Here is a 12460-nt window from a genome sequence, read left to right on the forward strand (position 1 = left end):
GGGTGATTTACTCTACACAACATGTCAACTCAGGTGAAAGCTGATAAACACTTCTGAGGAACTGCTATCTGTCGATGCTAATCATCCAATACGGCATCATATTCCTCCTCCTCCTCCTCCGAACCCCTTCCCTTCTCCCTCGGGTCCCCCCTAGCTATCGCCCAATATCCCTTAACTTCATGCCCTTCTACTACCGCCACCACACACGCCTTCTTGACCCCCTCGGCCACTCGTCTCCACAGTACCAGCTCCCTCGACGAAGGGCCCTTACCAGCATCTACCACATGCACTAGCCAATTACTATGGCTCTTCCTCGGGTTTTCTAGGTACACCACCAAATCACTGCCGTAGTTAGGCTGCACGCAAACCCACAGACCTCTGCCCGCCAAATGGCGAGCCACTACATCACGTCTATGAAGTGGCTCTGTGATCGTAGTACTACTATCCAGATACACCATCGGAAGACCCAGCCTGCTATTCTGCTGAGCGTCACTCGGGATGGTCCCCAACATGGTACCAAGGACGTGGTCCTCAGCCTCGAGCCGCCGCCAATCCTCCACAGAATAGCATAAGCTCGGCCGGATAGGAAAAGGCTCCGTCATGATATACGCCCAACAACTGTCCAACCCCAAACTAATAATTCACGACTTCAACTCAATATGCAAGCCCAAACGAGACCCCATCGTCAGTGTAGGGTACGAGCTGTTAACGGACTAGTGCCCTGTATTGAGTGGCAACAGCAATGGTGTATACCGGTCGAGTACTCCCACATGAGAGATCGATCAAGTCGAGGCTTAACGTTATTCTACTTCCAGTCCGCCGCTGCCCCCCCCTAGACGCTTATCGGGCACCTTTACCCTTGCCCTTACCTGACCAACATAACATCTGCACCTACACCATAAACAAGGCAAGCCGCATTACCCTTGCCCTTTCCCTTGCCCTTCCCTTTACCGAAACCTCTCTCGCGAGCAGCCTTATTCTTCGGGCCATCATCGATCTACAAGAGGAGTGCATGATCAAACAGAGCACCTCGACTACTACCAGTAAGGTGTCCAGAGGGATATGGTCGGGGAGGATGAAGTAACGGATAGTGCTACCTGACACAACCCCCCCAGTACACAACTGTAGCCGACTCTATAGCGTACCGCGGATGGTCAAATGGTCCATGCCCACTGGGTTGCGGCCGCGCACTGTGACCTTCACGTTCTTCATATGCGTGTTCATCGACACATCCACACCTATCGTCATACAACCTCAAACACTCGTATCGAACAGTGGACTCACCAGTGACGGTCCCATGAACTACAGTGCCGTTCTTCAACTCCACAGTAACTGTCTCCGAGTTGAGCTTCTGCAGGAACCGTACGAGCTTCATAAGGATCGTTCACAACAACAATCGACGACAACACGCTGCAAAAGTACATAATCCCCATGCTAACATAAACACTGTGTGCTGAAAGGGAAATGGTCTCAAAAATGTCGCGAGAGTGGAAAGAGCCTTAGACCTGTGTACGAATAATACCTAGTCGAGGACAGCCGCGATAGTGTTGTACATATGGTAATCATGGGAATAGTATAATAGCAAAAGCACTTCACAAAAAATGATCTTAAGCAATCACTGTGACACCGTAGTGTCCTATAGGCTCATGAGTGGGACAAATAGGCTAAGGTTAATATAAATACTGACGAAGCTCAGCCATCTCGCTATCTTCGCCGCTTTCCTCACCAAAGTCACCACGACTCATGAAAAGTTCCTGCTCCTCGAAGTTCTCGTCGTATGAGAACATATAGCTTTCCGGACTTCCCTCGTACTGCTCAGCATAGCCGTTGCCCAACGCAACCCCACCGGACCGGCTAACTTCACACGGGTTCAATTGACGTCCCCATGCTGGGCACGTACTCGAACTGAGTACTTCATACCTACTACAATAGCTATACACCCGCATCGAAGATATACAAGTACCCTGCATAAGCCGCCGATGATGAAGCCGTAGCAAGAGAGGCCAACACTTCAGAAACTTCATGCGTATCAGCCACAAACCACCTGTAGTGGTAGGATAATGTATTCTGGTAAATAACAAATCTCACTTACTTCGCATGACTAGGCTTCTTCCCAACAGACACAGTGAAGACCTCAGTAGCGCCCTTCCCGTGCTGTTGGATCGACAATGCCTCGCCTTGCGGGCGTCTAGTGCTGGTCCCATGCGATGCCAGCAGCCCAAGATTACCACCTTCCTTCTTCCATACTGTTGCTTGACCCGCCTTTGATGACGGTGTCGTGCTGAAGGGTGGCCTAAGCAGCCCGCCTAGGATCGAATCAACCCAGCCCATACCAATACCTTCGGAGGCCCGTCCCCAACTGGTTGAGATCGCGATGAATGCTGCCCGAGTTAAGCCCGAGTGTTCGGTGGGGCCGTTCCACAGAGCTGCCAGAAGATGCAGTCGGTGAAGGTGGATGAGGCCTAGGACCTGCCCACGACAATAGTGAAATAGACACCTGAGTGGCGCCCATCGTACTATCCATGTGTGGAGGAATAGGAGACGACTTGGGCTCGTATAGACTCTTCAATTTTTCGAACATGAGTTCATCAGACTGGTCATCTCCCATTGCGAGGACCTGAATAATACGTCATTATCCAACAAGTACAAACTTGAGCTGCTCACAAAGTCGGGTTGGCCCCGAATGCTAGAGAGCCTCTGCAATATAATCTGCGCCGCTATACCCTTGTTGACACCCTTCACCTTAATCTCAACATAGCCCTTACCACAAACCACTTCCACGTTGTACCTTGAGGGCCTACTGAGCTGCTGAGAGTCTCCGGACCGAACTTACGTGTCAAGGAGTTCCTCCAAGCTGTTGGCCAATTCCTTGGCCTGCCACTGTCCAAAATCAGGATCAGCATCACCATACTGCCACACCAAGGCCGACCCCTTATACTCGATATACGATCCCTGGGTCCGGGCCACATACCTAGCAGCCATTCACAATCCTAGACCTGACTGAGTGAGGTTCCCCCACTGTTTCATCAACTCCATCGCTATAGCCTTCCAAGACGTGTCGTCCTTTTCAGATGCATAACTATCACCTGAACAAGAGACAAAGCAAGTACCACATGCAATAAGCCACCACGAGCTCACTGAGCAGGCATTCCCAATGACGATGTGAAGATTGAGTGGTACCCTGTTGGTAGTCCGGACCATTGAGGGCTGGTACTTGATAATAGTACCCATGCTCAGCAGCGAGACCTAGAACACCGGGGAAGTACGATCGAGAAATAATCTTGATGACCTACCTATGTGATCTACACTGCTAAACCACTTCTCGAGATGGTCAGGGCTCCGACCACTCAGGACGACTACTACATTACGAGGGTCTCGGCAAATGACTCTGACCAACAACAACAACATCACGTAAAGCAGCTACACCGAGCTTGTCCCACCTCAGCATCTGGAGGACCTTCTCACTCGGTGGACTACCATGCATATGTAGATTAGTCAGTTCTCCTTCACTAGACGAGCTCGGGATCTGCCCAGAGGAGGCACGAGGGGAACCATAAGCATTCCGAGAGATATACGATGTCGAGCATAGTGTGCCTATACAACATCACAGCAAACACCCTTCAATGCGAGAACAGCTACCTTCATTATCCAAAAACAGTACTCTAAACTTGGACCTCTTATAAGCAGCAAGGATCTCATCATGTTCCAATCTTTGAAAGTCCTCAGACAGCCCCATCAACCTAGAGCGCTACTATCGTCATCAACCCACAATGATCAAAGACCAATGACCCACCGGAAATTAGCTCCGAATCCATAAGTGATGTACATCATCTCAGCCTTCTTCTGTGCCCGCCGTAGGTCACATAGGAAATCCTCCGCCCATGTAAGCAGCGAATGACTTGACACGTACGCTGTATCGCGATATAACCGCTCGGCAAGCTCCGGAGTACCCTACATGGAGTGATACTGAGCCAGCAGTGAGGGTATGTTCCTACCAGCATGTGTTTGGCATCTTGAATGGCTGAGACAAGCTTGTCGGTATTCCACGGGTTAACACTAAGACTGCCAATAAGGACTCGGGAACAACCCGAAAACTCGCTGCAAATGACCGCCCCTCTGAGGTTGGTCGGACTAGTTGGTGATAGTGCAGCACGGGCCACATAGTACTCGAACGGGACTGCAATAGAACTCCTGATGATGAGGCGCCCGAAGACTACGGCAGACCTACCCAAATTGAGACCGGACTTCACGCTAGTGTCCAATATAACATCTGCAACTCTCAACAAAGCCATACGATCGACAGCACTGAGTGGGCCCGACTCGAAGTGAATGACTAGGAGAGATAATGAGGGCGAAGGAGAGGTCCATATGAAGACTACCTTCAATTCCAAACTGCTTGTTTATTTTCGCTGCTATCTCCTTCAATTCGCATGCCCTAAGGGGTTACATTCGTGATAGGCCTCGAGCACTTGAGCTTACAGTTTATGAGCCAGTTCAACTGAGTGAGTCTTGGGCACATAAGCATGTTGTCGGAGTACGGCCCTTCCAACAACGTTAGGGTGCTGCTCTAGAAACAACCGCCATGCTCGGAATTTCAAACCGATTCCGGACAGACGATCGCACCTAAGCATCCAACAGTCATTAATCACTACGAGAAGGCAGGCCCTAGGCTAACTCACCGATCAACTGAGGCATACACTATAACGTTGTCACCGTAGTGGGCTCGGAGGGCTCGGGCCCGTTCAACGACCTAACACTTCAATATGGAGTCGAATCACAGGGCTGCTAGAGCTACATACCGCGGGCTCCTGCATTTTATGCATGGTATAGTCATAATGCATACAAGCATGCCCGACTCTGAGAGCAACCTCCCTTCCTAAGTAACTACCGACAACAAAGTAAACATCATCATCGCTGAGGTATAGGTCCGCCTACTCAACAGAGACGAATCCTCCCTTCTTAAAGTGGTAGTCAAGCCCTAGTATCCTCTTGCAACTTGTAAGGAAATGCCTAACACAAAGACATACCCGACCACCCCGGCGGTCCTACTAGATTCACCTCTCATATTCGAAGAATTGGAACCCAACCAGGTCCGCACAGAGCATCCCCTTGAGGAGCTCTTCTCTCACAGGCAGACACTTATACAGGTCCGAGCTCGGGAACGGCGTATGAAGGAACAAGCCAACATTGGCTGTAGGCAATTTCCTGCCGACCAGCCTGAGACCAGCCAATTCGAGGCGCAGGTAGCAAGGCTAGCATTGACGCGTAGTACATGGGCATGAGTAGTAGATATATATCATGAATCCAGACCATATCCTGATCCTCTCGACATGCGGCCCACACGACCTGAATTCGATCATCACAAGCACGCTAAGACTGAAGGGGATCACCTCTGAGAACTTCTGGTTAACAGTCTGATAGGCAGCCCATTGCTGGAGGTCAAAGGGCCGAGGAATTTCATCCGACACGAACGACATAACAACACTGTGGAAGATGGGCCACAGGAACCTACGAGTCGAATGCGACCTATCAAGAGAAAAGCGGCAGTCCAATCACCTGTCACAGAAGTTGACGAAGTTGTGGTAGAGATCCTCAGCGAGGAAAACAGGTATGCAGTCGTAATCCAACAGTAATTCGCGAATCTAACAAGAACAACATTTCCGATTGAAAAACCGTAAAATGATAGTGGGGAAATCACCTCTCGTTGGTCCGCATAATCCTTCACATGCACTCCAGGCCAGCCAACAAACATGACCCTGACTGGGTACTCATGCCGCAGTTTGTACATAGAAGGGATCACATTGCCCGATACCGATGCTCTGGCCACCCATTTCCCTACAGCATCCAGCACAGGAATACAGCAAACACTAACACCATCGACATCGGCTCACTCACCATCGACTTTCTCTACTTTCACAGGGAGCTCAAAGCTGACCATGATGACACCATTGTTGCTCTCCAAGGGCGGGAAGGAGTCCAGAGAACGAATAGCGGCCATCCTCTGCTCGAACAACTACAACGAACTGTGGTTTAGTACCAATAAGCACTCTATGTTCAGTACAATGTGAGCGTTGCCCTCGGGGGTCTGTGAACTCTGACTAGGTGCCTCAACACTCGACGACCGATCGTCAAAGAGTGAGGACACATCCTCTGGGTGCAGTGCATTACGATACATACCAAAATCATCCTCGATCTGTCACGAGCAGGGTTCCATCAACGCGGTGATATGCAGAGGACTCACAGTCATTTCCCCTCCGGTTGGTACCATACTTCTTTTCTCCTTGTCAATATAGGTGAACAAATCACCATCCTGGGTCACCAAGGCGTATTGATAGGAGACACAGACTCTAAGAGCCAAGACGATACGCATCCCAACCGGACCACTCCCAGAAATCAGCATTACTTAGTTTGGAACTTCATAGGTTCCACAGTATAAAAGCATGGGAACATGTCCTCTTGGGTGAAGAGCTCGATGCCTTTGCGATGGTCCCAATGGCCCAATGCTCCACCGTCCCCAACTACAACTACCTGACCATACCACTATGGCCTATGCCAGACCGGCATACTACTTTGCCGTTATCTTCCTTCAGCTTAGATGCATACTCTTGAGGCACCACACACCTGAGGGGCGCGGACGATATATGCAAAAAAAACTGCGGTTGCGGGTAAAACCTACCGAAAAAACACCCGAGTGTAAAGCGCTCTCTCCCCCTCGGGGACCACCAGTGGCGGGTCCGTATCGACGGTAGCGATGTCGGGTTGTCCCTTGCCCACTATGGGGTTGTCAGCTGCTGATGCTGTCGGATCCATGAGTCCATGCAGATCCAGAAAAAAGAAGCCCTACTAGCATCATCATACAATACTACCCTGCTGTGAAAAAACGTACGAGGCGATAGGAGAGTTGAGACGATATTGAAGGTAATGAACAGTAGTAACACCATCACAGAGAACTACCACAGCGCCACGAGATCACATACATGAGAGTAAACGGCGCCGCGCGAACAACAGGATAAGCCTTGCTGGGCGGTAGGCGGCTGAGGACGAAGAATACAGCGGAGCATAGGAGAAGTACAGCTGCATAGGTGAGGCATTTCACTGTGATCGATTGATTGCTGCTCTCATCATCGCCATCCGTGTAAAAGCCGTTGAGTTATGGCAAGTAGGCGCAAGTCGGCAAGGCTCCTACTGTGCCAACACCGCGGCCCAGGCTAGCCTACAGCGTCGAGACGTGTTCGAGGGTGCCTACAACGTAAGAGGTGGAGAACATTACTGATATTGTTGACCAACAGAAATGGTACTGTGGTGTAACCCTACGGTATCTTACACTTTAATATGATAAAGACCTTTCAGAGCAATCAGTCGACTGCTAGACGAGTATTCTTTACAGTGGGTGGCTGCCCTCAAAGGAGCTTACCACACCCTGACCGTATTGCCGTACTGTATTCAACGCAATACGACAGGGTTCGAAATCGGGGGCCTCCATTGATCAGGCTAGAGATGTTCCTAGGACGAGTATCTATCTCCATCACAACTTCACTTCTACAATACCTCCACGCATGGCCAGAATGAGATGGTCAAGAACTGTCAAGCTTTTACACCATTTCGATGAGGCACTCGGTTAGGGACTGTTGGCTCCTCATCGCTCCACTGTCGTATCATGTCAACGACGTAGGCTTATCGTTATTCGAATGGAGCAACCGCAAGTTCCGAATGTGTTCTATCTAGTGGCTCCATCCATTGACATCTTAGTTGCTGCGGAGGATGTTACTCTCACGTTTCAGAGGTCTCTGGAAAAGGCAGCGCCGCGGTGCATTCCAACATCAGCTTACCGTCTTGTGCCGTCTGTTTGAATGCTAACAACTATAGGGTGCAAGGGGAGGAGAAGGAGGAGAGGAGCTTTATCCGGGTAGAGGTATCCAAGCATAGTCATGACGCGGTTCAGTTTTCTTCCCAATACACCTGCTCTGGGAGTCCACTAGGTTGCTAGATTCCGAGCCGTCCTACTCGACGTGGGTGTAATGGATGATTCTCGGGAGAACTGTGGTCGAGTAGTAGTCCAGGTTCTGAGGTGCTGCTGCTCTTCTTAGCCTAGGCCAGCCCTTCTCCTGTATCGTATACTAGTGTTGCGAAGGTATAAACCATGTCTCTTTCACCTATGCTCTACATAGTGATGTCGTTAGGAACACGCTCGGCACTGTCATCAGACGCGTTCATACTCGGGTAGGATCAAACCATAAATTTATAAGGTCGCTACTCAACCCCGCACCAGTGTGGCCGTCTCACCCTAGCCTCCCAGGCTGTCGGTGCCCTCTCATATGCAGAACTCTGGATATCCCTTGGTACGGCTACTCGGTGAAGACCAATCATGTCACTATGCAGGATGCCGTAGATGACCACTTCCATCAATAGCCTACGTTGAGTTGATAAGTACTTCACATGGGAGCCTCTCTGAGCTATCAGATGCGTTTACGATTTTCCATCGTTGTTGTTCCATGGCCAAACCCGTCGATATTGTTGTGTTGCTACGCTTGTTATGCTCTTGGCCACTGTACAGTCTACGTCACAACTCTTGTCCCATACGTATCGAGGGCTCATCGACTCCTGGTTGAGGGCAACAGCGGAGTGGAGCTGATGTATCATTTTTAGGAGGGTACCCAGAGTTCGACAAGGGTAGTAAGAACGAGGATTTCCCAGGCTCGGGTTCTTGTCCAGTGAGATGAGGAAGATACTGCTTATCGGTAGTACAGCCTACTTCGACACTCTGCGGGTTGTGCTCAATCGTGAGGTCCAGGGTATGCATTGTAAGGTCGGGAACATATGATATGTTGATGTATATGATGATATGTGATGTATGATGACCATTGATATGTTACATATCAACAGGTCATCGCCAATGGGAAGAACACGTAGGGTCGGCTTACTCTACTCGCCTTAGGAGACTGCTACCAGGTACTTGTAGGTGTGCTATGTAACAACAGTAGTAATCATAGTGTTGTTATTGTTATTGTTATTGTTATTGTTATTGTTATTGTTAGTATTGCTATTGCTATTGTTAGTGTTATTGTTATTGTTATTGTTGTTGTTGTTTGCTTCTATCAACAGCTTGGCCGTATTTGTATATGGTGACCATGTCTTACCATAACTCTGTTCCTTCCAGAATTTCCTCGGAACATTGCGAAGCTTTTGAGTTGGGAAACTTGAACGCAAGCAAGATGTGGTTTTTGCATCAGTTTTGGAGTAATGTCCCAGGCCAATCCACTACCTGCTGGTTGGAAAGAATACCACACCCCTGAGGGGAAGCCGTAGGATGAGTACTACCATCGGCTCTGATGACCACTCTCTGCATTGCTAGGTATTATCACTGTGCCGCAAGAGGCATCACACAGTGGGAGAGGCCGACTGAAGGGGAGCCTCAAATGAGCGACTTATTCCAATCTGACGGGGAGAAATCTAGTGGTGGGTACCACTAATATTTGAGGAAATGCTCTATGTTGCTACACACGGGCTCTTATAATATGGAGATCTGACATCATTGACGCTCACATTCCACGTCTGTTATGCTTTGTGGTGGATTCATAGGCACTCCCGATTCCACTGCCAGCGCTCGAGATGATACGTCAGCGGACATGCGTTTGAACGATAGGCCTAACACCACTACGACTGTGAACCTGTCGGGCACACCGCAGCAGAATAAACAACAACAACAAAAGCAAACTCAACCTCGGCCTGGTAATGGATGTATTTGTCCCTATATTTGAATCACTTGATCTGTAGATGGATCTATGGGCCGGGGAGTCGAGCAGTTCGAGATCGGCAATGCTAGGAGCGTGGTCAGCAATGCTGGCACGAGTCGGTAAGAGTGGAGGCTCTCTTTGGCCGGCACTCGTCGAATCCTGGGGTCAGGTTTGGTCCCCCATCATTCGCCTCGAATACCTCCCAAAACTTGATAGGGGGCGCTGTTGGAGTATTGGGCCGATTCCAGGGCATACGCGGCGTTGGACAATACTTCAAAGCAGATCCAGAGACAGTAAGCAGTCATCGTATCATCCTCCTCCTCGTAGTTGTGCCGTCTTCAGGTGTCGTCCAGGCTACGTCAAGGGGTGTCGATGGGCATGGGCAGCGGCCCTAACCGGTCCCTTATGGAGCACCCTGATTTTGTTGGGCCTAGCATAATCCTACTCCTATCCGTAGGCCAGCAGATGGTCATAGTCTTCCCACTTTCACGATCAGGTCCTGGCCATGGCTATTGTGACGATGATTACCAATGTGTCCTTGTCCACTCCCGTAGCGGTGTTCATGTCGGGGTCTATGATGATGATAAGCGGCATGACTGGCGTACCGCTCCTCATAATAATCTTCCAGCGATACTTGGGTGCTACTGATCCCAACTCCAGGTTCTCTCCAGGCCGCCTCCTTTCCTCTCCTTATTCCCTCCCCCTAGGTACTATGCCCCATCCCTAGGGGCACCCGTCCCAGGCCCCGAGGATGCCAAACCCCTCGAGTACGCCCCTTTGGTCTCGGCTTATAGGCAAGTCCACCTCGGCCTATTCACTACGAGCATTCGCCCCCGCAGTTACTCTTTGGCGCCGATGCCCCTGGCGACAGTGGCCAGCCTCCTCCTCGGCAACTTCTCCTTCCTGGCTGGTGCTGGTGCCAGTATTGCTTACCTTAATGTAGTTTGTACTGCTATCCTTCTATTGAATCGACTCTCAGACCCATCTTGGCCCCCCTCTGGCCAACGCCTTCGGCCGTTCCCGTATTGGTTCCCTCACCATCATCGTCGGCACTATCATCCTCTACTGGCTGATTATGTCCCTTATGTGGTGATGGTGACCTCCATAATGGCAGTAGGTCGTCACATTCGTCGTCGTTTCTCCTCCCAGATCACCAGTGATATTTGTTTGCTTCCTCACGGCAACTTGCGTTCTCAATTGTCTCCTAATGAGAGGTTCATGCTAGTTTTCCAAACCCAGTCCGCTGAGAGGCATGCCTGATCGTCGAGCTTTATCGACTCTCGCTTCCCCCAGTTCAAAATCATTCTCGCTTAAGAAGCATTCCAATCAGCCCTCTCAGTACCCGGGGTCTCCCCTGGGTCTCCCCTAACTACCAGTGGAAACTATTGAACCGAAGAATTAATGGAATAGCGCGAACAGATCTGCCTCGACGTTGGCGGCAAAGTTCGAGTGTATCGTGTTGGTGGATCGAGCCGTTGTATTCGGCTGCGCATTTATGAATGACTCGGAGGCTGCACGACTAGGATAAAGAGCAATCACGGAACGCAGCAGATACAGGTAGCCGATTCCGTTCAAGGCAGCCACATGAGATAAATATCTTGATGCTTGAAAGGCGGACATCTCTCCCAAATGGAGCATGTGCACGTAACTGATGTGAGGATGTTTTGATATCCTACGATGTGCAGTTGATAGCGCGTCGAACGGCTAGATTTGCACAGGCCCAAGGTCGTCCTTAAATGGAAGATGATGGCAGGGTCGACCACGATTCAGTTCACTGAGGGGGTCCCTGCAGTATGCAACACTTGATCATTTTCATCTGTTTTATTCGAGACTTGTTCTGTGCTCGGTCCGTCGAGATGAGTTTAAACGCTGTGTACCATTTTGTTAACCTGGAAACGCTGCCTCACCTATCGTAGCGTTAGGTAAACCCCTCATTCGTATTTCCGAATATAACTGTTGGGTTGCTAGTTTTACTGTCGGAAAATGAGCGAACAAAGGGATCGCTGTCACCAATAAATAAACGAGGTCGGGCCATGGGACGGCGATGCAACTCCCAAGGTAAGATTATTGCATCCTGTAGTGCAAAATATCATTCCCCCAGTTTTATAAGCCACAATTCAATTGAACTAGTGTAACACAATTCAATAATGAATGCCGATAGTCAGTGTGGCGTTAAGAAACTGACCTCACGTATAGTGTAACTCTTCCAATACAATATGTCATCTACGCCTGACCATATGTCTTCACATCGGCGCCGTCAGCCACAACCAATCCAGTGGCATCATTCAACCAAGCCAGGGCACTGCCAGTAGCATCGAAGTGAGCCACTTCAGAGAGGGAGGTTTTGCCGTGGAAGTGATACACGTCGGCGCCCTTCACTGATCCTGCATGGAAGAAAATGATACGTCCCATTCCTCTTCCAATTCAATCTTACCAGCGGCCAAGTAGTGACCACTATGATCGAAACTGAGATCTTCTACCGGTCCAGCAGCGGTAAGCGTGGCAAAATCGGTGGCCTTCCGGAGATCCCACAGTTTGATCTCGCCATCCTTGGTACCTAAGGAAGCTTCCTCATGCCCCCTATCATATCCAAAGGATGGAATTACCAGTCGCCATGTGATACCCATTCTCACTGAAAGCGAGGGCAGTGACGTTAGCATGAGGCATCTTAGCGCTGGTAACCTGACATGGAGTATCACGTTCGACCTTGAACTAGTCGCTACTAC

The 12460-nt window shown here is 49.9% G+C and overlaps 4 protein-coding genes across 4 annotated transcripts in view; 1 reads left to right on the forward strand and 3 right to left on the reverse strand.

Annotated features, from left to right (window-relative positions):
• Window positions 1-840: 840 nt before the first annotated feature.
• Pmar_PMAR003594 (small nuclear ribonucleoprotein D1, putative) lies at window positions 841-1375 on the reverse strand (the record flags this gene model as incomplete). The annotated part of the gene is made up of 5 exons (XM_002784289.1): window positions 841-869; window positions 922-997; window positions 1042-1097; window positions 1146-1238; window positions 1285-1375. 5 exons carry the CDS (start codon window positions 1373-1375, stop codon window positions 841-843), a joined length of 345 nt encoding a protein of 114 aa, XP_002784335.1.
• Window positions 1376-1670: 295 nt separating this feature from the next.
• Window positions 1671-6810, reverse strand: Pmar_PMAR003595 (Trehalose-phosphatase, putative; the record flags this gene model as incomplete). Its single annotated transcript, XM_002784290.1, has 31 exons — window positions 1671-1920; window positions 1964-2044; window positions 2093-2306; window positions 2340-2469; window positions 2498-2617; window positions 2665-2788; window positions 2834-2971; window positions 3020-3086; window positions 3199-3246; window positions 3294-3388; window positions 3441-3504; window positions 3640-3740; window positions 3794-3951; window positions 3996-4177; window positions 4229-4333; window positions 4380-4435; window positions 4480-4623; window positions 4680-4750; window positions 4800-4884; window positions 4936-5010; window positions 5059-5217; window positions 5273-5346; window positions 5391-5508; window positions 5557-5642; window positions 5699-5867; window positions 5892-6013; window positions 6038-6193; window positions 6242-6347; window positions 6404-6528; window positions 6570-6621; window positions 6677-6810. The coding sequence occupies 31 exons, from the start codon at window positions 6808-6810 to the stop codon at window positions 1671-1673; spliced, it is 3609 nt and encodes a 1202-aa protein (XP_002784336.1).
• A 2430-nt stretch (window positions 6811-9240) lies between these two features.
• On the forward strand, window positions 9241-10827 carry Pmar_PMAR003596 (hypothetical protein; the record flags this gene model as incomplete). The annotated part of the gene is made up of 9 exons (XM_002784291.1): window positions 9241-9302; window positions 9353-9456; window positions 9580-9729; window positions 9775-9853; window positions 9904-10027; window positions 10077-10187; window positions 10231-10394; window positions 10442-10673; window positions 10714-10827. The coding sequence occupies 9 exons, from the start codon at window positions 9241-9243 to the stop codon at window positions 10825-10827; spliced, it is 1140 nt and encodes a 379-aa protein (XP_002784337.1).
• Window positions 10828-11957: 1130 nt separating this feature from the next.
• Pmar_PMAR003597 (wd-repeat protein, putative) overlaps window positions 11958-12460 on the reverse strand; it is a gene marked incomplete at both ends in the record, with an annotated part of 646 nt that continues 143 nt past the window's right edge. Inside the window, 3 exons of the mRNA XM_002784292.1 lie at window positions 11958-12118; window positions 12169-12291; window positions 12341-12416. Coding sequence (XP_002784338.1) covers window positions 11958-12118; window positions 12169-12291; window positions 12341-12416 — 360 coding nt within the window. The remainder of the gene's footprint in view (window positions 12119-12168; window positions 12292-12340; window positions 12417-12460) is intronic.

Source organism: Perkinsus marinus, assembly GCF_000006405.1.
Source record: "Perkinsus marinus ATCC 50983 genomic scaffold scf_1104296935302, whole genome shotgun sequence".
Classification (NCBI taxonomy): domain Eukaryota; phylum Perkinsozoa; order Perkinsida; family Perkinsidae; genus Perkinsus; species Perkinsus marinus.